Source organism: Mobula hypostoma, chromosome 2 (genome assembly GCF_963921235.1).
Source record: "Mobula hypostoma chromosome 2, sMobHyp1.1, whole genome shotgun sequence".
Taxonomy (NCBI): Eukaryota; Metazoa; Chordata; class Chondrichthyes; order Myliobatiformes; family Myliobatidae; genus Mobula; species Mobula hypostoma.
Genome location: NC_086098.1, coordinates 150,311,724 through 150,338,620, shown reverse-complemented (window position 1 = coordinate 150,338,620; position 26,897 = coordinate 150,311,724). Strand labels below are relative to the sequence as shown.

The 26,897-nt window shown below is 43.3% G+C and overlaps 1 protein-coding gene across 1 annotated transcript in view; it reads left to right on the top strand.

Annotated features, from left to right (window-relative positions):
* Positions 1 to 19,691: 19,691 nt before the first annotated feature.
* The window catches only part of me1 (malic enzyme 1, NADP(+)-dependent, cytosolic), a 481,492-nt gene continuing 474,286 nt past the window's right edge, over positions 19,692 to 26,897 (top strand). Inside the window, exon 1 of the mRNA XM_063040862.1 lies at positions 19,692 to 20,403. Within this exon, the coding sequence (XP_062896932.1) occupies positions 20,290 to 20,403 (114 nt within the window). The 5' untranslated portion in view covers positions 19,692 to 20,289. The remainder of the gene's footprint in view (positions 20,404 to 26,897) is intronic.

The window sequence follows — 26,897 nt, the reverse complement described above, 5'->3', positions numbered from 1 at the left end:
TTATTATTATTTTTTTTTTTAAATTTTTCTCAGCTCAAGCTGTTAAAGAGCCAAGCACACTCATTTGTCAATTGCTAGGAACTTGTAGTGCCTTTGGGATGACACCAGTTGTAGATGTTACTATTGGGACAATGTATACCTTGTTCATGTTCCAAAGTTTTTCAATTTCCTCTTTTAATTGAGCATATTTCTGGAGTTTTTCACTTACTGATTTCTGTAAGTTATGTGTGTTTGGAATTGCGATATCTATTAAGCAAGTTGTTCTTGCTTGTTTATCCTGTTTTATTATCTCCAGATGGTTATTATGGATTGTCCTATCTGTAATAAAGGATCTGTCATAATATATTCTGACTCTAAAACTGGATCAGGCTTATAGTAAGGCATGGTGTCTTTTCTGAGTTTGTATTTTAAAGCAAGATTTTGATGAATGATGTTTGCTACTTGATTGTACCTGTGTAAGTGATCAGACTGAGTTAAGCTCCTGCAGGATCCTGTAATTGTTTCTGATTATTATTTTTATTATTATCATTATTACATCACTAAAGCATTGGCAAATGCCTGGAATCTTTGGAATTCTCATGGAACAAGGAAAAGATGTATTTTTCCACACGGCCTGTTTATCCCCATGCTTTTTGATTATGAACTATTCTTGATTAAGAAGAGTGAAGCATTTATCTGCTTTTAGATTTTGTTGCAAAAGAAATAATTAATAACGTGTAAACCACATATAGAAATCTGGTCTTCCTATGGACGCTATATAAATAAAATTCCAAAAGGAAGGACTCAGTTTGGGTAGGGCAAACCCATCAAATGATTAAGCAGTACAGATCATTGGGTGCCCAAAATTACTATTGCTTTTGATATTTTAGTTTCATTAAAGGAACCCAACCGATCTCTAATCTGTAAATTTAAACTTGTCTTGACATCAATGACTTTCTTTTTACTGTGAATGCCTTTAAGAAAATGAACTCCAGGGTAGTATATTCCTTGGTGACATGTACATACTTTCATAATGAATTTACTTTGACTTTGACTCTCAGTATTATTGAATGATACATCAGATTATTAGTTTTTTTTGTATTTGCACAGTTAGTCTTCTTTTGCACGTTGGTTATTTATCAGGTTTTGTCTGTTTATGGAGTTCTTTTTCATGATTTCCATTTTCCTCTAAGTGCTTGCAAGAAAATGTCGCTCAAGGTAAAAGATGGTAATATATACTGTAAATACAGTTTTTGACAATAAATTTACTTTGACTGGTCCATTTCTTTTCACAAGTGCGACCTGACCCAGCAGGTTCCTCTGACATTCTGCTTGCTGCTCCAGATTTACAGCATCTACCATCCCTTGTACCTCCATTTCAGCAGCAAGTAGCATTACAGCTAGCAAAACCCTCAACAGCACTAGAGATCGGGTTTCAATCCCCGCCACTGTCTGTAAAGGGTTTATATGTTCTCCCTGTGACCATGTGGGTTTCCTCCATTCTAAAGATGTACGGGTTAGGGTTAGTAAGTTGTGGGCATGCTATGCAGGCGCTGGTAGTGTGGCGACACTTGTGGGCTGCTCCCACCACATCCTTGGTCAATGACGCAAATCGACCCCCTTCACTGTTCCGATGTTTTGGTGTACGTGTGACAAATAATGCTCATCTAAAACAAGATCTACTTCATTGCAAGAAACTTTCCTGTTTCTGTCATATTTGCATATGCATATTCCTGAATTTTCTCCTGGAAGGTGCAAGAGGTTCTGCAGGTATGGAATCACCACAACCGGTCTAAGTCTCAATGGCTCTTCATCTGGACCATACAAACTCCCAATTCAGGATGCTGTTCATTGACTATAGCTCAGTGTTTAACACCATCATTCCCACAGTCCTGATCAATAAGCTATAGAAACTGGATCTCTGTGCCTCCCTCTGCAATTGGATCCTCAACTTCCTAAATGGAAGACCACAATCTGAGCGGATTGGCAGTAATATCTCCTCCTCGCTGATATCACACTGGTGTAACTTAGGGGTGTGAGCTTTGCCCACTGTTCTTCTCCCTCTATACCCATGACTGTGTGGCCAGGCATAGCTCAAATACCAACTATAAATCTGCTGATGATACAACCATTGTCGGTAGAATCTCAGATGGATACGAGAGGGCGTACAGGAGCGAGATATACCAGCTAATTGAGTGGTGTCACAGCAACAACCTTGCACTCAATATCAGTAAGATGAAAGAGCTGATTGTCGACCTCAGGAAGGGTAAGATGAGGGACTACAAACCAATCCTCATAGAGGGATGAGAAGTGGAGAGAGTGAGCAATTTCAAGTTCCTGGGTGTTAAGATCTCTGAGGATCTAATCTGGTCTGAACATATTGATGCAATATATCATAAAGCAATAATGATATCATAAAGAAGGCAAAACGGCAGCTATATTTCATTAGGAATTTGAAGAGATTTGGTTTATTGCCTAAAACACTCGAAAACTTCTATAGGGGTATCTTGGAGAGCATTCTGACAGGAGGCATCATTGTCTGGTATGGGGGTGGGGTGGGGCTATTGCACAGGACTGAAAGAAGCTACAGAAAGTCGTAAAGTCAATCAGCTCCCTCTTGGGCACTAGCCTTCATAGTATCCAAGACATTTTCAAGGAGTTGTGTCTCAGAAATGTGACGTCCGTTATTAGGACCCCCATCACTCAGGGCATTCCCTTTTCTCACTGTTACCATCAGGTAGGAGGTACAGAAGCCTGAAGGCACACACTCAGCAATTCAAGAACAGCTTCTTCCCCTCTGCCTTCCATTTCCTAAATGGACACTGAACCCATGAACACAACCTCACCTTTTAAAAATATATTATTTCCGTTTTGCACTATTCTTAATCTAACTATTTAATATACATATACCTGTAAATACTTACTGTAAATGATTTTCATATTTATTTTTTTCTTTCTATATTATCATGCATTGTATTGAACTGCTGCTGCTAAGTTAACAAATTTCATGATACATGCTGGTGATAATGAATCTGATTCTGATTCTGAATTACGTGGAAGTGGAATCTTCATGTTTTCAGTTCCCACTGAGATCACACTTCTGTTGGGACTATTTATTCACAATGGAGGCTTTCAGCATTTGTAAGACATTAATGGTTGCTTTGTGCCAAGTAATGAAGTCGTTAACTTATTCTCCAACATACGACATTCATTTTTTATTTCTTTCTAAACCAGTGGGGTATTCCTGTTGGGGTTATATGCATGCTGTTAGAAATCTCTTGATTTACAGTCTGAGTCAGTTCTGAGATAAGGAAGTATATGTTTTACTCCAAACCTTAATCAGAGTAACTAATACCAGAGCAACACATACAAAATGCCGGAGGAACTTGGCCAGTCAGGCAGCAAATATGGAAAAACGTTTCAGGCCAAGACCCTTCTTCAGGACTGGAAAGAAAGGGGGGAGATGCCAGAGTAAGAAGGTGGGGAGAGGGGAAGGGAAAGGAGCACAAGCTGGAATGTGATTTCTGAAGCCAGGTGTATGGGGGAGTGGGAGAGGGAGAGATGAAGTAAGAAGCTGGGAAGCGATAGGTGGAAAAGGCAAAAGGCTGGAGAAGAAAGAATCTGATAGGAGAGGAGAGTGGACCATAGGAGAAAGAGGAGGAGGAGAGAAACGAGGGGACACGATAGGCATGTGAGGAGAAAAGAGCAGAGGCTAGAGTGGTGAAATGAAGAAGAGGGCAAGGGTAGGAGGGAAAATTACAGAAAGTTGGAGAAATTGACATTCGTGCCATCAGTTTGGAGGCTATCGAGACGGAATATGAGATGTTGTTCCTCCAGCCTGGGAGTGGCCTCATTGTGGCAGAAGAGGAGGCCGTGGACCGACACATAAGTCATACCAGGGTTTTGTTCTGAATCAACTCACAACACAAACCTTCAATGGGTGTTACTTCGCTATAATCGATTCCAAATTCAAGTTCAAGCTTAATTGTCATTCAACCATACGAAACAGCGTTCCTCTGCGGCCATGATGCAAAGCACAGTACCAACAGCACACAGCACATGTAGCATATCTAATTATGATAGCAGTAAAATATAGTTACAAAAATATATGTATGATAAAACAATATCGACCAAGACCCTGAGTGTCATGGCCAGTAGATTGAGGGCGAATAGATGTTGGCCTGGAGCCACGTTTCTGCAAATACAAGCAGGCAGCAGTTCCTCACATGCAAGAGCAGTCGCAGCTGATGCAGTCCAGCTTGTCTTCCATCGCCAATGAAATTTCCTCATTCCATTTAATCCCACAGTTTACAGAGATGCTTCTCCTTGTATTATTAATAGAATCCCCTTGATATTCCCATTTCAAACAGCAATGTAACTAATGGAATATAATTACTGGAATAAAGAATGCTGATTAGGCCTGGAATTCAAGGTTCTGTCAGCAGCGAGCCTGGGGTCAATACCGAATATTGAAACCCGAATGTCGAACTTCTAAAGGCAATTCCTCAAAATGGAACCTATCATTAAGGACCCCCATTACCCAGGACATTACCTCCTCTCAAAGTTCAATCTCAAAATAAATTTATTGTCAAGGTACATATACGTCACTCTGAGAATAATTTTTTTGTGGGCAATCACAGAGAACACAAGGAACACAATAGAACCTATGAAAGCCCCACTCAGTAAGACAGACAGTAATCAATGTGCAAAAGACGAAGATCTGCAAATACAAAACATGAGGGAAAAAAAATAAATAAACAACAGATATGAAGAAAATGAGTTGTAGAGTCCTTGAAAGTGAGTCCATAGGATGCAGGAAGTGTTAGGGCAAGTGAAGCATGGCACCTAGTTCACGAACCTGATGGTTGAGAAGTAATAACTATTCCTGAACTTGGTGATGTGGGTCCTGAGGCTCATGTACCTTCTTCCTGATGGCAGCGACGAGAAGCGAGTATGGTCTGAATGATGGGTATCCTTGATGATTGATGCTGTTCTCCTGCAACAGCGCTCAGTGTAGATGTGCTCAATGATGGGGTGGGGGGGGGAGCTTTACTCACGCCAAAGAAGAAGTACTCTAAAGGTAGAATGAGGCAACCGTGGTTGACGAGAAGTCAAAGCCAATTTAAAAATCAAAGAGAGGGCATATGATAGAGAAAAATTAGTGGGAAGTTAGCTGATTGCGAAGGTTTTAAAAACCAACAGAAGACAACTAAAAAAGAAGGAAGAGATGGAATCCAAAGGTAAGCTAGCCAATAATATTAAAGAGGATACCAATATTTTCTTCAGATATATATTAAGTGTTAAAGAGAGGTGAAGTGGATATCAGACCACTGGAAAATGATGCTGGAGAGGTAATGATGGTGGACAAGGAAATGGTGGATGGGCTAAATAGAGGCACATAATAAAATAGGCCGTAACAGCATGGTTTCCTTAAAGGAAAATCTTGCATGTCACATCTGTTGCAATTCTTTGAAGAAGTAACAAGCAAGATAGACAAAGGAGAATTGGTGGATGTTGTGTACTTGGATTTTCAGAAGGCCTTTGACAAGGTGCCATACGTGAGGCTGCTTAACAAGTTAAGAGCCAATGGTGTTACAGGAAAGATACTAGCATGGGTAGAGCATTGGCTGATTGACAGGAGGCAAAGAGTGGAAATAAAGGGAGCCTTTTCTGATTGGCTGTCGGTGACTAGAGGGGCTCCACAGGGGTCTGAGTTAGGACTGCCTCTTTTTATGTTATATATCAATGATTTGGATGAAGCAATTGATGGCTTTGTGGCCAAGTTTGTGGATGATATGAAGATAGGTGGAGGGGCAGGTAGTGTTGAGGAAGAAGAGAGACTACAGAAGGACTTAGACAGATTAGGAGAATGGGCAAAGAAGTGGCAGATGGAATACAGTGTTGGAAAGTGTATGGTCATGCACTTTGGCAGAAGAAGTAAAAGTTTAGATTGTTTGCTAAATGGAGGGGAAATTCAAAAAATCTGTGGTGCAAAGGGATTTGGGAGTCCTCTTGCAGGATTCCCTAAAGGTTAGTTTTCAGGTTGAGTCGATGGTGAGGAGGCAAATGTGATGATATCATTTATTTTGAGAAGACTAGAATATAAAAGCAAGGATGTAATGTTGAGGCTTTATAAAACACTGGTGATTTCTCCCTTGGAGTATTGTGAACAGTTTTGGGCCCCTTATCTTAGAAAGGATGTACTGATATTGGAAAATTTTTAAAGGGGGTTCACAAAAATGATTCCGGGATTGAAGGCTTGTCATATGAGGAGCCTTTGATGGCTCTGGGCCTCTACTCATTGGAATTCAGAAGAATGCGGGGGGGATATCATTGAAACCTATTGAATATTGAAAGGCCTCGATAGAGTGGATTTGGAGAGGATGTTTCCTATGGTGTGGCAGCCTAAGACCAGAGGACACAGCCTCAAAATAGAAGGACATCAATTTAGAACTGAATTGAGGAGGATTTTTTTTTTAACCAGAGAATGGTGAATCTGTGGAATTCATTGCTACAGGTGGCTGTGGAGGCTATGTCATTGGGTATACTTAATACAGAGATTGATAGATTCTTGATTAATCAGGGCATGAAGGGATACAGGGAGAAGGCAGGAGATTGGAGATGAGAGCCAAAATGGATCAGTCATGATGAACTGGTGGAGGAAACACGATGGGCTAAATGATTGAAATCTGCTCCTATATTTTATGGCCTTTTGATGGACTGGAATGTATCTGCAATTTTTATAGTCTTTTCAATTCAGGGGTAGTAGTGGTTCCATACCAGGCCATGGTGTAACCAGTCAATATACTCTACATCGCACATCACAGAAGTCTGTCAAAGTTTTAGATGACTTGCTGAATCTTCACAAACCTCCAAGAAAGTAGAGGCACTGCTGTGCTTTCTATATATATGTGTGTGTACATCTTTGGACTGTAAGAGGAATCCAGACTGACTACTGAGTGCTTTCTTGCTAATTTGCAAAGGAAAGGACTGAATTTCATATCATCAACACATTTGAATTGCTATTACTTAAAGTACATTGGTGGAAGATTTTTCTTCCATCGTTGTTGCGTCTGCTGAACATTGCGGGCCTGCTACGTACATTGGCGCAGGAAAGTGCTACCGCCAGCACATCCTTGGGTGGTGGTCTATCCCGGGGCTGGACCCTGGCAGTGTGCGTGAGGGAAGAGGGAGGTCGGGAAGGGGGCTCATTTTGATGTTGTTGTTTTTGTCGTCGCTCAAGTGAGAAGGAAAACTCTGATTTCCATCCTCCGCTGCTTTGTGGCTATGCCCTCTCATTGGGAAGGTTTTTGGAGTAAACACCAAGGGCAAATCTGGAGCTGGAGCCCCTAAGGCAGACCTACGTTGAGTTCAATGCTGACTGGCAACTCCTGCTGGTACCAAACTGTATCGGTTTCTGCCGTTCCTTTGGATTCATCAGCTGCGTGGAGGGGGGAAGACTGCTACACAGGCAAGAGCTTGCTCTCCGTATCGTACTGCCCTGGCTTGTGTTGTGACTGAATGTAGACAGCTAAGACACAACACCCATGGTTGACCATGACCAACAGAGGGTCGCCAATGGTGCTGCTATTCTGCTGAACATTGTGGGCATGCTGTGTTGGCACTGGAATGTGTGGCACCAATTATGGGCTGCCCTCCGAACATTCTTACATTGAGTTGGTTATCATCACAAGTGATGATTTGACGTGCAGGTGATAATCTGAATCTGAATCTCTTGCTAGTAGTCCATATCAGGAAATCTCTGTAGCTAATCTTTGCTTGTTTATAATGAACTGTGAATATCCCAGTTCTCATTTTTACTATCAGATTGAAATCAGAATCAGAATTCAGTTTGTAATCACTGCCATATGTCATGAAATTTGTTGCTTTGCTGCCTTCATGAGGCCTCGATCTTTGGAGATGTCTCCATTCATTGAGAGCACGATCTGCAGAGTACTTAAAAACGAGCGTATAGGTTGTGGCAAGTGAAGTTATCCATTTAGTCTCCCCCCCGTAGGAAATATCCACTCCACGTCCACTCTATCTGGGACTTTCAATTTTCAATAGGTTTCAACGAGATCCCCCCCCCCCATTCTTCTAAACTCCAGCGAGTACAGGCCCAGAGCCATCAAACGCTCCTGAAACATTAACCCTTTCATTCCCAGAGTCATTCTTGTGATACTCAGCAAGGCCTTTAATTCCTGCACCTCCTTTCTCAGATAAGCTGCTCACGATGTTCCAAATGTAGTCTGACATGTTCAAGGAATTATAACGGAGAGGAACTGAAGCTGGATAATGGTATTAAGTAGTCGGTCCAGTTGCCCTCTTTCTATGAACATAAATAAAAAGAAACAGTTAACATTTCAAGCAGAACTGATGCAGTCTGACCTGCATTCACTGTTTATATTTATTTATCACATCTACGTGGAAATGTACTGTGAAACCAACACACCCAAGGTTGTGCTGGAAGCAGCCCGCAGGTACCGCCACACATTCTGGTCCCAACAGAGAAACATAGAAACATAGAAAATAGGTGCAGGAGTAGGCCATTCGGCCCTTCGAGCCTGCACCGCCATTTATTATGATCATGGCTGATCATCCAACTCAGAACCCAGCCTTCCCTCCATACCCCCTGACCCCTGTAGCCACAAGGGCCATATCTAACTTCCTCTTAAACATAGCTAATGAACTGGCCTCAACAGTTTGCTGTGGCAGAGAATTCCACAGATTCACCACTCTCTGTGTGAAGAAGTTTTTCCTAACCTCGGTCCTAAAAGGCTTCCCCTCTATCCTCAAACTGTGACCCCTCGTTCTAGACCTCCCCAACATCGGGAACAATCTTCCCGCATCTAGCCTGTCCAATCCCTTTAGGATCTTATACGTTTCAATCAGATCCCCCCTCAATCTTCTAAATTCCAACGAGTACAAGCCCAGTTCATCCAGTCTTTCTTCATATGAAAGACCTGCCATCCCAGGAATCAATCTGGTGAACCTTCTTTGTACTCCCTCTATGGCAAAGATGTCTTTCCTCAGATTAGGGGACCAAAACTGCACACAATACTCCAGGTGTGGTCTCACCAAGGCCTTGTACAACTGCAGTAGTACCTCCCTGCTCCTGTACTCGAATCCTCTCGCTATAAATGCCAGCATACCGTTCGCCTTTTTCACCGCCTGCTGTACCTGCATGCCCACTTTCAATGACTGGTGTATAATGACACCCAGGTCTCGTTGCACCTCCCCTTTTCCTAATCGGCCACCATTCAGATAATAATCTGTTTTCCTATTTTTGCCACCAAAGTGGTTAACTTCACATTTATCCACATTAAATTGCATCTGCCATGAGTTTGCCCACTCACCCAACCTATCCAAGTCACCCTGCATCCTCTTAGCATCCTCCTCACTGCTAACACTGCCACCCAGCTTTGTGTCATCTGCAAACTTGGAGATGCTGCATTTAATTCCCTCATCCAAGTCATTAATATATATTGTAAACAACTGGGGTCCCAGCACTGAGCCTTGCGGTACCCCACTAGTCACCGCCTGCCATTCTGAAAAGGTCCCGTTTATTCCCACTCTTTGCTTCCTGTCTGCTAACCAATTCTCCACCCACACCAATACCTTACCCCCAATACCGTGTGCTTTAAGTTTGCACACTAATCTCCTGTGTGGGACCTTGTCAAAAGCCTTTTGAAAATCCAAATATACCACATCCACTGGTTCTCCCCTATCCACTCTACTAGTTACATCCTCAAAAAATTCTATGAGATTCGTCAGACATGATTTTCCTTTCACAAATCCATGCTGACTTTGTCCGATCATTTCACCGCTTTCCAAATGTGCTGTTATCACATCCTTGATAACTGACTCCAGCAGTTTCCCCACCACCGACGTTAGGCTAACCGGCCTATAATTCCCCGGTTTCTCTCTCCCTCCTTTTTTAAAAAGTGGGGTTACATTAGCCACCCTCCAATCCTCAGGAACTAGTCCAGAATCTAACGAGTTTTGAAAAATTATCACTAATGCATCCACTATTTCTTGGGCCACTTCCTTAAGCACTCTGGGATGCAGACCATCTGGCCCTGGGGATTTATCTGCCTTCAATCCCTTCAATTTACCTAACACCACTTCCCTACTAACATGTGCTGCAGTCAGATGTTAGCAGTGTCGAGAGAGAGCAGAAAAACAAACAGAAAAACTAAGGGAGTGTACGTGGGCTGACTCGGTTTTTACAACAGCTCTGACAGTGAGGTCCCCCACAAAGGGTCAAAATGTCGAGAGCTTCGGTTGTTGTGAGGCAGTTTCTTTGTATTTCTGCCTTGTTCAAACAGGGCGGCAAGGTAGTATAGTGATTAGCAGAACAATTTATAGCCCCACCACCCTCTTCTCGTTACTGCCATCAGGGATCTGAAGACGCACGCGCGATGTTTCAGGAGCAGCTTCTTCCCCTCCACCATCAGATTTCTGAATGGACAATGACACACAAACACAACCTCACTGTTTTTCTTTTGGTCTTTTTCCTCTCTTTTTGCACTGCTTATTTATTTTTTTAAATAAATTTCTTACTGTAATGTAAAGTTTTAAAAAATGATTATGTATTGCAAAGTACTGCTGCCACAAAACAACAAATTTCATAGCGTACGCCAGTGACATTAAACCTGATTTTGATTCTATGTTGCCTGGCCACAGAGTTTTGCTGGGTTAGTGTCACCTCTAGGCTGCCAGTAACTTGCGTGTCAATTCCACCACCCCCCACCCCCCACAACATCCAGGGAGTTTTGGTTTTTGCACCCCCCCCCCCCCCCACCGTCTGCAGCGTGATTTCTCTATCCGTACAGAGTTCTCAGCTCCAGGTCAAACAGACTGATATTTCCCACTCAGCAGTCCCTACACCGGCAGCAGTTTGCTGTGTAATCAGCTGGTCTGCATTCTTTCTGCTGTTCCTTCCTGGTGGCGGCTCATAGCTGCTTCAGAGAAATTAGTACTTTTGTGTTTCCCTTCTTTGGCTCAGCGTGAAAGAAAAAGAATTCCCACAGCCTCCGCTCATAGATCAAATGGAATGCAATTGGGAATGTGATCAGAGAGAGGATGTTTCCTCTCATGGGGGAGTCGCGGACCAAAGGGCACAGCCTCAGAATGCAAGGATATCCTTTAGGACAGAGCTGAGGGGGAATTTCTTTAGCCAAACTATGGTGAACCTGTGAAATTCATTGCCACAGGCGGCTGTGAAGGCCAAGCCATTGGGTATATTTAAAGCGGAGGTTGATAGGTTCTTGATTAGTCAGGGTATCCAAGGGGAGAAGGCAGGAGAATTGGGTGGAGAGTGATAATAAATCGGCCATGATGGACTGTATGGCTTAATTCTACTCCTCTATCTCTATCCCATTCCCATTAATGTGCTCTTCACGATTCCCTTTACTGGGAAGCAGGAGGTTACTGAGCAAATGGACCCCTTGCTTTAGACAATCAGCTAAGCTGTCCTCTCATACAGCAACTTGGGGAAAGGAATGCGGTCATTTCACGGAATCTCAGAATGATTATAGTATGCTAAGGATTCCTTCAGCACATCAGCTCTATATTGGGGTTCAGGTCTAGTTATTGCCCCTCAACCATCAGGCTCCTGAACCAGAGTGGATAACTTCACTCACCTAAACACTGAAATGATTCTACAACCTATGGACCCACTTTCAAAGAGTCTACGACTCGATATTTATTTCTTAATTATTTAAGTTTTCTTTTCTTTTCTTGTATATGCACAATCTGTTGTCTTTTGCACATTGGTTGTTTTTTCCATCTTTGCATGTAGTTTTTCCTTGTTTCTATTGTGTTTCTTGTACTTACTGTGAATGCCTGCAAGAAAATGAATGTCAGAGTTGTAGATGGTGACGTATATATACTTTGAACTTTGTATGTTCTATTTATTTATTTATTTATTGAGCTACAACATGGAACAGGTTGTTCCGGCCCTTCGAGCCACACTGCCCAGCAACCTCCAAACTAACCCTAGCCTAATCGCAGAACGACTTACAATGACCAATTAACTGCAAACTGGTACATCTTTGGACTGTGGGAGGAAACTGGAGCACCTGGAGGAGACCCATGTGATTGGTGGGGGGAGAACGTACAAACTCCTTATAGGCAGCGGTGGGAATTGAACCTGGGTCACTGGTATTGTAAAGCATTGTGCCAACCACCACCCTACTGTGCTGTCCACTTTGAAAAATCACCCAGCCAGCCCCATTCTCCTGCCCTCTCTACACACTTCTCTGCTTTTGGAAGGTATTATTACTGTATATTAGGCCATAAGACATAGGAGCAGAATTAGGCCATTCAGCTATAAACTCTGCTCTGCCACTTGATCAGAGTCGATCCATTTCCCTCTCGACCCCATTCTCTTGCTTTCTCCCCATAGCCTTTCATGCCCTGACTTAACTGGAACCTATCAACCTCTACTTTAAATACACCCAGTGACCTGGCCTCTACAGCTGGCTGTGGCAACCAAGTCCACACTCTGGCTTAAAAATTCCTCTTCATCTCCATTCCAAATGGACATCTCACAATTCTGAGATTGTGCCCTCTAGTCCTAGACTCCTTGACTATAACAAACTTTCTCTCTCATCCACTCTATCTAGGCCTTTCAATATTCCATAGGTTTCAATGAGATCCTCCCTCATTCTTTGAAATTTCAGTGCGTACAGGCCCAGAGCCATCAAATGCTCCTCATATGATAAACTTTTCACTACGGAATCATTTTCATGAACCTCCTTTGAACTCTCTCCAATGTCAACCATTCTTTCTTAGATAAGGGGCCCAAAGTTGCTCACAATACTCCAAGTGAGGCCTCACCAATGCTTTATAAAGCCTCAACATTATATCTTTGTTTTTATATTCTAGTCCCCTGGTCATGAATGCTAACATTGCATTTACCTTCCTCACCTCTGTCTCAACCTATAAATTAATCTTAGGAAATCCTGCACGAGGTGCAGGTGCAGGATTAATCTTTAGGAAATCCTCCAAGTCCCTTTGCAACCTTAGATTTCTGAATTTTCTCCTTGTTTATTTATTAAGATACTGCACAGAACAGGCCCTTCCGGCTTTTCGAGCTGTACTGCCCAGCAACCCCCGATTTAACCCTAGCCAAATGATGGGACGATTAACAGTGAACAATGAATCTACTAACCAGTATGTCTTTGGACTCTGGGAGGAAACTGGAGCACCTGGAGGAAACACACGCAGTTACGGTGAGAACGTACAAACTCCTTACAGACAGCGGTGGGATATGAACCTGGGTCGCTGGTACTGTAACACGTTGTGCTGACCACTACACTACTGTGCCACTCCAATTAGAAAGTAGTTTATGTTTTTGTTCCTTCTACCTGTGCGAGACCATACACTTCCCAACACTGTATTCCATCTGCTGCCTCTTTGCCCATTCTCCTCATCTGTCTAAGTCCTTTTGCAGCCCCCCCTTCCTCAAAACTACCTGCCACTCCACCTATCTTCATATCATCTGCAAACTTGGCCTCAAAGCCATCAATTCTATTATCCCAATCATTGACGTACAATGTTAGCAGTAGCAGTACCAATACTGACCTTGTGGAACACCACGAGTCACCAGCAGCCAATCAAAGGAGGCTCTCTTTATTCCCAATCTCTGCCCCCTGCCAATTAGACAATGATCTATCCATGCTAGTATCTTTCCTGTAGCATCATGGGCTCTTATTGCATTGTATATCAAATGTACTACATGCATTTTGAATTATATTCATTAGCCTATTTGAGGTAATATTTTGTTTTAGGTGTTCTGTGTGATATACATTTAGGGAATTCACCAGGTTCTGGAGGAATGTTGTTTTGTTTGGTTGTATAAATGTACAGACAGGAAACAGTAAACTTCAACTTGAACCTGAATGACCTTAAACCTGATTTATCCATTTAGTACATTACTGGCAGACACTGGAATGGCTACACAGACATGTTACTCCACACTGTGAACTATCCAGCATGCTGTGTTTACAGTATGTAAGACATGAGTACCAAATTCACCAGAAAAGGGTCCTGTTCTTCTCAGTCCACTGCTTCCTCAAAAATACTTCCCCCTCCACCTATCTTCATATCATATAAATAATTACAATCCAGTCCATCACGGGTAAAGCTCTCCCCACCACTGAGCACACCTACACAGCTCACTGTCGCAGGAAAGCAGCATCCATCATCAGAGACCCCCGCCATCCAGGCCATGCTCTCTTCTCGCTGCTGCCATTGGGAAGAAGGTACAGGAGCCTCAGGACTCACACCACTGGGTTCAGGAACAGTTATTACCCCTCAACCATCAAGCTCTTGAACCAAAGGGGATAACTTCACTCAACCCATCACTGAATGGCTCCTATAACCCATGTTCTGAATTTCAAGGACTCTTCATCTCATAGTCTCGATATTTATTACTTATTTATTTACTATTATTACTTTGCTTTTTTTGTTGCTTCTTTGAATTCACTGTGAAACAAATCTCAGGGTTGTATATGGTGTCATATATGTACTTTGATAATAAATTTAATTTGACCTTTGAATTTTTAAAACACTAATATTTTCCCAAACTGTCTAGCAGGGAACAGATTGGAAGTTGAAAGCAAAGTGGATGAAGTCGATGAGTTCAGCATGGGTGCAGGAAGCAGCACCAATGCAGTGGTCGATGCAGCATAGGAAAAGTTGGGGAGTGATACCAGCGTAGGCTTGGAACACAGACTGCTACATGTAGCCAACAAACAGGCAGGCATAGCTGGGACCCAGGCGAGTATCTGCTAGACGGAGGAGAAGGGTGGTGGAAGGGAATTGATTGGGTCTGGTGTCCAGAAAGAAAAGGAGATCTTTGAGGCCTTCCCAGTGGGGGATAGAGGTGTATAGGGACTGGACATCCATAATGAAAATAAGATGCTTGGGGCCAGGGAACTTGAAATCGTTGAAAAGATCAAGAGCGTGTGAAGTGTCACGGGTGTAGGTTGGAAGGGACTGAAATAAAACTCAGTGGAAGCATGTAGATACGAGTTCAGTGGGGCAGGAACAAGCTGAAACAATGGGTCTACCTGGAGAAGCGGGTTTGTGGATCCTTGTTAAGAGGTAGAAACGGGAAGTGCAGGGTGCGGGAACTATGAGATTGGTGATTGTGGATGGGAGATTCCCAGAGTTAATAAGGTCATTGATGACGTGGGAGACAATAGCCTGTGCTTCTTAATGGGATCCTGTTTGAGGGGTAAGTAAAACGAGGTGTCTGACAGTTGTCACCAGGCTACAGCAAGGTAGAGTCAGTCCGCCAGACTACTACAGCACCCCGTCATCTGTGGGTTTGATGGTGAGGTTCGGATTAGTTTGGAGGGAATGGAGAGCAGAGCGTTCGGAAGGGGTGAGGTTGAAATTGGAGTGAGGAGTGGTAAAGTCCAGACGGTTGATGTCTCGTCAGCAGTTGGCAATGAAAAGATCCAGAGCAGGCAGAAGACCAGAGTGGGGTGTCCAGGAAGAGCAGGAGGGTTCAAGATGGAAGAAGGGGTCATCAGTGTGGGGTGGGGAGTCCTTACCAAAGAAATAGGCTCAGAGACGGAGGCAGCGGAAGAAGAGCTCAGCATCATGGCAAGCGTGGAACTCACTGAGGTGTGGGCCCAGGAGGACAAAGGTGAGGCCCTTACTGAGGACAGAACCTGCTGGAATGAACATCGATTTCTTGAACTTCCAGTATGGCCCTCCCTCCTTCACCATTTGCCATCCTTTTTTTCCTCCTCTCACCTTATCTCCTTGCCCGCTCATCACCTCCCTCTGGTGCTCTTCCACTTTTCTTTCTTCCATGGCCTTCTGTTTTCTCCTGTTAGTTTCTCCCTTCTCCAGCCCTGTATCTCTTTCACCAACCAACTTTCCAGCTCTTTGCTTCATCTCACCCCCCCTCTTAGTTTCACCTATCACTTTCTATTTGTCCATCCCTTCCCCCCAGCTTCTAACTCTGACACCTCATTTCCTTTTCTGCAGTCCTGCTGAAGGACTGGAGAATCGTCAACTGAACTCTTTTCCATAGATGACCCCTGCCTTGCTGAGTTCCTCCAGCAGTTTGTGTGTGTTACTTTGTCATCCCTGTCCTCACTATATTCCTCCCCAATCTTGAGGCTCAGTCCCCTAGTTGTAGCCTCACATACCAGTGGAAACAATTTTCCTGCCTCTATCTTACTGATTCCTTTCATAATTTTAGATGTTTCAATAATATCCCCTGTCATTCTTCTGAATTCCAGCAAGTATAGTCCCAGGCCACCTGATGGGATGTCGATTAACCCATGCACACTACCTCAGTATTTATTTTGCTTTCTTTCTGCACTACTTATTTAATTTTATAAATATATACACATATATTTTATATTGTAATTATAGTTTTTTTTTACAATTATGGATTGCAATGTACTGCTGGCGCAAGACAACAAATTTTACAACATATGCCAGTGATATTAAACCTGATTCTGATTCATTTCCAGATTTAACCTGTCGAAGCTTCTCTGGCAACTTCTCCCAAAGCCAGTGTTTATTTCCTCAAGTAACAAGACTCGAGCTGCACACAGTACTCCAGACGTGGCCTCACCAGTACCCTGCACAGTTGCAGCGTAACCTCCCTGCTCTTAAGTTCAATCCCTCTGGCAATAAAAGCCAGTGTTCCATTTGCCTTCTTGATCACCTATTGCACCTGCAAAATCAACCCTTTGCCGTTAACGCACAAACACTCCCCCAATCCGTCAGCACAACAGCATGCCGCCAGGATCTTGAACCAGAGTGGGTAACTTCACTCACCTCAACCATGAGCTGATTCCACAACCTATGGACTCACTTTTAATGACTCTACAAGTTGTGTTCTTGATATTTATTTATTGTTATTATTATTACTTTTTTGGCATTTGCTCAGTTTGTTGCCTTTTGCACATTGATTTTTCATCTGTCTCTTTTGTGAGTGCTTTTTCCTTGATTCTTTGTACTTACTATTAATGCCAGCAAGAAAATGAATCTCAGGGTCTTACATATGCACTCTGATAATAAATTTACTTTGAATATTGAACTTTGATCAACAGATTATTGACATCTCAATGCTGAGCTCCTCCAGTAGATTATTCACTGATCAATTTTAAGGAATGTCTTAAAGGAGAAAAGGAAGGCAGGGAAGTTGAGAAAATTAAGGAGGGAATTCCCAAGCGTGAAGTCTTGCTTACTTTGCCACTTTACAACAGATGTGATTTGAAAAATTTAGGACAACTTATGCAAAAATGCCAACAATTCAATCTGTTTTGACAGAGTTGAAAGCAAAATTAAGTCGCAAGATTTAAAAAATACTGAGTTATTTATTTTGGTTGTAAAGCAGGGCAGCACAGCCCACAAGTAAAATAAAACACCACCCACAAGAGAGAATAATTCTTTCTCCACATTAGATGTTGTGTTAAGGCAATTCTTAAACAAAAGCTGAATAAATAGCGCTTGGGAGCAGATTTTGGAATGATCATATTCTGTGTTGAAAGCAGTTCAGACTACAAGACTGCATCCGTTAAAAAAGGGATCCAATTCGATGTACTTAAAATTGCTGCCATCACAGATGTTTCAATGGTTTCTTCCCCAATTTTATTTATTTTTATTTAGAAATTGAGTGTGGAATAGGCCCTTCTGGCCTATAGAGCCAGATGGCCCAGCAACCCACTTATTTAACTCTAACCTAATCACAGGACAACTTATAATGACCAATTAACCATCAAACCGGTATGACTTTGGATTGTGGGAGGAAACCGAAGCAACCGGAAGAAACCCATGCGTCATGGGGAGAACGTACAATCTCCTTACAGTTGCAACCGGAATCAAACCCTGAACTCCCGACGCTCTGTGCTCACAGTACCAGGATTTTTTTTCCTATTTCTGTAATATACCTCCTGGACAATTAACTAGGAAATATTCAGAAAGGCTTATATTCGCGTTAAACATCATGGCCTGGTTTTTGATGCATTAAGTGGAGACCTAAAACCATTTGCTTTGGTATTTGGAGCTCATCAATTGCGGTTGGCAGCTCATCTAGGAGAACTCTGATCTCAAACCTCCACTGTCTTGCGGATATACCCACTCATGGGGAAGGTTTCGGGAGTAAACCCCGAGGGAAAAATCCAGAGCTGGAGTCCCTAAGGCAGTCCTACGTTGAGTTCAATGCTGACTGGCAACTCCTGTGATGCTGCTGGTGCCAAATGGTATTGGTGTCTGTCGTCTCTTGAATTCATCAGCTGTGAGGAGAGAGGGAGTCTGCTGCATGGGCAACAGCTTGCTCTCCATATTGTACTGCCCTGGCTTCCATTTAACGTAGACACCTACGACATAACATCTATGGTTGACCCCGATCAACGGAGCACCTCGCAAAAACTTAAACACCGAAACACAAGAGATTCTGCAGATGCTGGAAATCTTATGCAATGCACCCAAAATGCTGGAGGAACTCAGCAGGTTGGGCAGTGACAGTGGAGAGGAACAAACAGTCGATGTTTTGGGCGACGACCTTTCACGAGGACTGAAAATGAAGGGAGAAGGAGCCAGAATAAGAAGGTGGGTGAGGGGAAAGTGTACAAGCGGGCAGGTGATAGGTGAGACCAGGTGAGGGGGAATGTGGGCGGGTGAACGGCAGGGGGAGGATGAAGTAGAAGCTGGGTGGTGATGGGTGGAAGAGGTTAAGGGCTGAACAAAGAGGAATCTGGTAGGAGAGGAGAGTGGACCATGGGAGAAAGGAATGTAGGAAAGGTATGAGAGGAAGGTTCAGGCATGCATTTGAACCTCCCTACTTAATTTTCCTTCTTATAATTAGAATTTTTAGATTTAGATTTAGAATTTATTTAATTCTTACAGCCATCCTACAATGTAAGGGAGTAAAAATCTTGGTGGTAGGACTCCGTTCCAATGTACAGACATGTGAATTTAAAAGTCTAATAGCTCATAGAAAGAAGTTGTTCCGTAGCCCGCTGGTTCTGGCTTTAATGCTGCTGTAGCGTTTGCCAGATGGAAGCAGCTGAAACAGTTTATGGTTGGGGTAACTGGTGTCCCTGATGATCTTCCAGGCCTTTTTTCTGCACCTGCTGCTAGAAATGTCCTCAATGGGGAGGGGGGGGAAGTTCACATCTACAGATGCGCTGGGCTGTCCATACCACTCACCGCAGGGCCCAGTGATCAAGGTTGGTGCAATAATATATTTGGGCAGCCTTTTATGTTTATGAGGAATAAGACTCCAACCCTGTTAACCTCTTACTAGTCCCAGAAATGTAAGCTATTAACTTACTCCAGTGTGCATCTGGGCTAAGCAAAGGGGGAGCATCTTGATCTCTGTCGGATCCAGTGCTCACCTGCCAGGCAGACACATTGTACACTTCCAGCAGAGGTCAGTGTAGAGCAATTGAGGATGCTTCTCTGGAGCCCTAACCCCCCACTCCTGTACAGTACAGGCCATCTCAGCACACAATCTAGCCTGGGCCCAATGGCCTGAATAATTTTTTCTCTCTCTTGTTAACCCCCCTCATCAGCAAAACCATACTGAGATGTGAAAGTTAAACACTGACATGAAGGAATTCAGCAGGTCAGGCAGCAGAGGGTCTAGGCTGAAATGTCAGCAATTTATTCATTTCCATAGATGCCATCTGATCAGCTGAGTTCCTCCAGAATTCTGTGTGTGTTACCCTCGATTTCCAACATCTGCAAAATCATTTGTGTTTATGGACATGAAGGCACCTGCCTAGCTGAATATTATTCAAAACCCACCAAATACAGTATTAAATCAATTTCATGGTTTTGTCTCCCTTCAACTTGTCCTGGTGAAGGGTCTTGGCCCAAACCATCCACAGTTTGCTCTCCACTATAGATGCTACCCGGCCTGCTGAGTTTTCCAGCATTTTGTCTGTGTTGCTCTGGACTTCCAGCATCTGCAGAACCTCTTGTGTTTAATTATTCCGTTCTCCTTTCCACTTGGGACGTTAGAAAGTTTTGAATCTTTGAATCGGTGGAACGGCAAAGCCCAGCCATTATCTGGGGGATGGCGCCGCTCATCACTGAACGCCGAATTGACTAGGTTGTGACAAAGGTCATGCCAGGTCAGGATTGGAACAGCGTTTATCTCCCTTTCCAATGAGAGAGAGGCAGCAGCTATTTATAGATACTGTACTGAAATGTCGATGTTGTAATAGGCCCCGAGATGTGTGATTAGACTCGTCACTGGCTCGAGTTTCTTGTGTCCGATTTCAATTTTCCATCTGATAAAAGAAGAACCAGGCGCATATTACAATGGGCGAAGAAACCCCCAGCTGGGAACTGCAGAGGATCAAGAACAATCCCAAAACTTTGGTGTACAGTAGGAGGAGGGGATATGATATTACCAGGAACCCGCATCTCAACAAGGTAAAGGGGAGTGGCGGCGTGTGCCAGCTCGCCGGTGTTGACGGGGACGGGGAGCCGGTTCGGCTTCGGCGCCACATCGGAGCAAGGTGCCTCGGGTTGTCAGGTGTATGCGCTGCGTCTCTACATGGAAAAGGCCTCTGGTTTGGCAAAGCATTTGGTTCAGGCTTGTCTCTCGTGGGCTGGGCTGCTCGCTACACAGTTCCCTTTTGTGATTTTTATTCTTTCGCAATCTCAACCTGGTGGCGGAAGAGGCTCCCTCACGTTGATTAACCTCACTCCGCTTCGCCTTCGCTCCCAGTAATGCTGTGAGCGCTGAGTTCTGCGGCTCCCGAGTTGTTGGCAGTCGGAGGCGATGTCTCGCCAAGATCCGATCCGAAGCTGGGGAGGGATGTTTAATTACGACCAGAAACACTTGACCTTTTCCCCTCCCCGTCAGGAGTAAGCAGACTGCAAAGGCAATATAAAATCACCGACAGCTTCGCGTGTTCGTTCCCAAGCGAGGCAGCGCCCAGTCCCGGGGTTTAGGCGTGGGTTGCCGGTTTACAAATGTTCCGAATTCCATGACTCGTGGCAAATTCACTTAATGTTGTCTGTTCTAAAGCTGGAAACTTCACGTCACCCAGAGATGGGGAGGAATTTCTTTAGCCAGAGGGCGGTGAATCTGTGAAATTCACTGTTAAGCACAGCTGAGGAAGCCAATTCATTGGGTATATTTAAAGCGGAGGTTGATAGGTTCTTAAAAACGCAAACACGAGGAAATCTGCAGATGCTGGAATTTCAAGCAACACACATAAAAATTTGCTTGTGAACGCAGCAGGCCAGGCAGCATCTCGGCCCGAAACGTCGACTGCACCTCTTTCTATAGATGCTGCCTGGCCTGCTGCGTTCACCAGCAATTTTTATGTGTGTTGGTAGTTCTTGATTAGTCAGGGAGTCAAAAGTTACCGTGAGAAGGCAGAAGAATGGTGTTGAGAGAGAAAATAAATGGGCCTTGATGGAATGGCAGAACTGACTGGATGGGCCGAATGATCTAATTCTGATCCCATGTCTTATAAAGTGATTTGTCAGTCACTGTGATCTCTGTATAGTTAGGGGTGAGAAGCCAAACTCGGGTATGGCCTAAGATGATTTCATAGTTGCATTGCCAGTGTGCAGTTTTAATTGCATCTTTAAAAATGTTATACACCCATTAGATTCAAGATTATGCCTTTTCCAGTACAGAAGTGTAAAGGATTTCAAAGTAAATTTATTATCAAATTACATGTATGTCACTGTGCACAACCCTGCAATTCGTTTTAATTGCGGATGTTCACAGTACATCCAAGAAACACTATAGAGTCCATGAAAGACCGTGCCTAACAGGACAAACAACCAATGTGCAAAAAGTCAACGAACTGTGCAAATACAAAAAGGCAAAACATTGATCTCCCCCTCCCCCTCCCACTTTCAAATCTCTTACTAGCTCTTCCTTCAGTTAGTCCTGACAAAGAGTCTCGGCCCAAAACTTCGACTGTGCCTCTTCCTAGAGATGCTGCCTGGCCTGCTGCGTTCACCAGCAACTTTGATGTGTGTTGCTTGAATTTCCAGCATCTGCAGATTTCCTTGTGTTTGCGAACAATAAAATACTAAGCAGAATGAAATGATTGTTACTCTGGATCTAAAAAAAACACAATTAGCTAAGGAACACAATGTTAAAAAAAACCCAAAATAAATACAGGATAGCTTGCATACATAGGTTGATTGTGTGCTGGAGGAGTGAAACTACTGTAGGTAAAATAAATATCTAAATGGTAAATCCATTCCATTTCCTGGAGTTGAAACTTTGAAAGTAAGATCTATCCCAAGGGCGTTTGATTTTTAATCTTTAACTTAAATTGCTGAGTGTTCCTTTGGAACTGGGCAGGGATCCTGTATTCATTTGTGTTGGGGAGTTTCTTGAGCTGTATCTAATGGCTGTCTTAAATGTGTACAGTAAAGGAGTCTGATTATAGGGTCTCTGACCTGAAACGTTGACTCTGTTTCACTTCCGGTAGATACAGCCTGACCTGAGAATTTCTTGCATCTTCTGATTTCCACCCCCCGCCCCCCAGATTTCTAGCATCTGTAACTTTTTAATAAACACAACAGATTTTGCAGATGCTGCAAATCCAGAGCAGCTCACATAAAATGCTGGAGGAACTCAGCAGGTCAGGCAATATCTATGGAAATGAATGAAGTTGGCTGAGACCCTTCATCAGGACTGCAGAGGAAGGGGAACGTGCCAGAATGAGAAGGTGGGGGCGAGGGAAAGGAGTACAAGCTTGAGGGTGTTAGGTGAAGTCAGGTGAATGGGGAAGGGGGGGCGCGGATGAAGTGGAAAGCTGGGAAATGATAGGTGGAAAAGGCAAGGTGCTGGAGAAGAAGGAATCTGATTGAGGAGAATGGACCATGGACGAAAGGGAATAAGGAGGACACCAGGGGAGATGATGGGTGAGTGAGGAGAAGAGATAAAGGGCCAGAGTGGACATCTGAAGAAGAGGGAAGGGTGAAGGGAAAAAATTACCAGAAGGACAAATCAATATTCATGCCATCAGAATGGAGGTTTTTAAATTTGTTTTCACTGAAAGTTATCTGGTGTGTTCAATTTGTTCAAGAAACTGTCTGCTTTAACTCTTTTTCTTGGAATGCCTACAAATACTAGTAAAACAAAAGTCCAGCAACTTCTGATTTCACCTCCCCTCCTTCAACGTTAAAGGGAATAGTTTAATTCTGCTGATACCATGGACTCCCTGAAAGACATGGCCAATGTTTGGCCCTTCTGTCATCTCCCTCACCATCGTACTGTATGTAGGTTTAATGTTCAATTCTCCTTGTACCTCACCTCTGGATCTTACAGTTCACAGCTTAGAAAGTGAGTGTTCCATCAAAACTCGTGCTTTGTGCATCTAGTGTCCTTAGTCAAGCCTGTGCCTCGGGTCGTATGGGTCTTAGAGTCCAGACATACCTCCAGTAATCAATCAACAATCAGGTTCCAATTCATTTATTTATCACATGTACATCAAAACACGACCTAAGGAAACATTGCCATGTTTCCAGTGGCAACAGGGCATGCCCACCATATTCACACAACCTAAGGATGTGCTGGGTGCAGCTTGCAAGTATCACCCCATGTTCAAAGGAAGTTCATGAAAATGATTCCAGGATTGAATGGTTTGAAATATGAAAAGCATCTGATGGCTCTGGGCCCTGTATTCTCTAGAGTTCAGAAGAATGTGGGTGACCTCATTGAAAAAGGCCTTGATACAGTGGATGTGGAGAGGACGTTTCCTGTGGTGGGTGAGTCTATGACCGGAGGACATAGTTTCAGAATAGAGGGGCGTCCTTTTAGAATGGAGATGAGGAGCAATTTCTTTAGCCAGAGAGTGGTGAATCTGTGGAATTCATTGCCACATGCAGCTGTGGAGGAGGGGGAGTATTCACCGGATGATAGAGATATTGATATTCATGGTTAGTCCTGACGAAGGGTCTCGGCCTGAAACGTCGACTGCACCTCTTCCTACAGATGCTGCCTGGCCTGCTGCGTTCACCAGCAACTTTGATGTGTGTTGCTTGATATTCATGGTGTCAGGTTGGAGGCTACCCAGATGGAATATGAGGAGTTGCTCCTCCAACCTGAGTGTGGCCTCGTCATGACAGTAGAGGGGACCGTGGACTGACATATGGGAATGGGAAATCAAATTGAGTAGTTACTGGGAAATCTCAACTTTTGTGGGATATTTTAAAAATATCGACCTTCTGTTTGGAAGACCAGATGCTATATATTTGTTTCTGTGCATAAAGCATGAAACATATCTTTAGGATTATTTCATTTCAAATGCCAATTATTTCAAGTGCTAGGTTAATAAATTGTTGTCAACAGCTTGTGGTTGTACTTTGGCCATCAATCTGTTCTGTGATAGCAATGATTTCAAGTTTGCAAAGACTCTTACTGGGTGTAGATTATATGGGATGTGTTTCATCAATATTACTAAGAGAAGTGGGTTCTTTAGCTTGCAAGAACTAGTGATATGAAACTTGGTTTCAATTTCATCCTTGAATTTCACTGATCGTTCCCAGTGCGGAAATAGTTAATATGAGGAGGCATCAGTTTAAGTGATTGGAGGAAAGTATAGGTAGGGTTTTTTCACGTAGAGTGCTGGATGTGTGGAGTGCACTGTCAGGGGAAGCAGAGTCAGATACATTGGGGACATTTAAGAAACTCTTAGATAGACACATGGATGAAAGTAAAATGGAGGGCTAAGCGGGAAGGAAGGGTTAGATTGATCTTGGATTAGGTTTAAAGGTTGGCACGACCTCGTGGGCTGTAGAATACTATTTAACAGTACAGGCTTTATGTACTGAATTTAAATTTTTATTTTCTAATGCAATATGTTTGTCTTTGAGACTTGTTTTAGTATGACTGGCTAATGTCTGCGTTTGATCTGACAATTATCGGTGACTCCTCAATGAGTCATAGAGTGATACAGCACAAAAACAGGCCCTTCGGCCCAAACTGGTCTATGCTGACCACAGTGCCTTCTCTGCAAGTCTCAGTTCCCTGCATTCAACCCATAACCCTCCAATTCCCTCTCCTCCACGTACCCAGGAGCATGCTTACCGGGCATCTATTTGTGTAGTTGTACGTCTGACTTGGGAGTGTGATCCTGTTCTGGCTGGTACTTGTGTGGCAGTTCTGAACCACAGAAAACAATTAAGGCAACAACTCAACTTGTGATTATTTATTTCTTTGTTTATTTTATATATATTTTTTGCAATTATTACCCTCAAACATCAGACTACTGAACCAGTGTGGATAACTTCACTCACCTAAACTCTGAGCTGATCCCACAACTTATGGACTTATTCTCAAGGACTCTACAATGCAAGTTCTCAATATTACAGGTTTCCCCCACCATCCGAAGGTAGAGTGTTCCTATGAAATGGTTCGTAAGCCAGAATGTCGTAAAGTGAAGAAGCAATTACCATTTATTTATATGGGAAAAATTGTGAGCATTCACAGACCCAAAAAATAACCTACCAAATCATGCCAAATTACACATAAAACCTAAAATAACAGTAACATATAGTAAAAGCAGGAATGATATGATAAATACACAGCCTATATAAAGTAGAAATAGTTTTCTGCAATCATTGCACTGTCCACTGTAGTGAAAATCTCATGGAAGCGCTGTCGGCAGAAACACTCTCTCCAGTAACCTTTACGCTAGCAAGCTGCCAAATCATACCAAATAACACATAAAAATACACAGCCTATATTAAGTAGAAATAATGTATGTACAGTGTAGTATCACTTACCGGAACTGGGAAGACAGCGAGCACACTGATGATGGTGTGTTAGGCTGAGTCGTCGGAGGTTGGGGTGGTGGGACACTGGGGTGTCAACTCATTGATGCCTGTTTCCATCAGGGCAGGCGGGTCATCTTCTATGTCTGCGTGCCTCTGTGTTGAAGGTTGAGGTTCGTCATCTGCTGTGGCTGATGTGGAAGGCTTGAAAAACGACAGTATGCTTGGCTGCTGAGCCTCGCGCATTTTTCTATCATACAGTTCTTTGTAAGCACTCAAACCATTCTGCAAATATGCCCTAAACCTATGTACCCTTTCAAAATTAAAGTCGTACTTTTCTGCAATCATTGTTGTCAATTGCAGCGAAAATCTCACACAGTTACTTCACGTTCAGTTCCTGTACGACTTCACTTTCGGTCCGTTCGCTACGGCATTCGGTTTCGATTGTTATCCTTTCCTCTTCCAATTGCATCAGCTCTTCATCGATCAGTTCTTGATAATGGGATGCCAAAACCTCTTCAACATCATCTTCGTCAACTTCCTCAAGCCAAACTCATTTTGTCCTTCCTTCGTTCACCACGATCGAGACGCTTAATTATGTCTAGTTTTACGCTAAGTGTAACACCCTTACGAGCTCTTTTAGGCTTTTACGATACCTTAGAACTCATTTTGCTAACGATGCTCAAAATAAATCGACATAAAGCACAGATGCTCACAGGCACGTGTTTAAGCAATGCCAGCTAGAGTACAGTTCCGGGGGAGGAGCTTGGCTGCCCGGGGCGCGCGCTGCCTTTTTTCACGCGCTGCCTTTTTTTTGTAACAGTGAAAACACCTTCTCAGCGAAAACAGGTAACTAATGTAGGTCTTTCGTAACAGCGAGGTGTCATAAAGTGAACGTTTGAAAAGCGGGGGGACACCTGTATTCATTATGATCTTGTTTTTCTTTTTGTATTTGCAGTTTGTTGTCTTTTGCACGTTGGTTGTTTGTCTTGTTGTGTGTGGCTTTTTACTGATTCTGTTGTCTTTCTTTGTATTTACTGTGAATACCCATAAGAAAATGAATCTCCAGGTAGAATATGGTGACATATACTGTATGTACTTTGACAATAACCTTGAACATTAATGGAGCAATTAGATACAAATGTGAACTGCAGAAGTGGCTATGCTGGAGT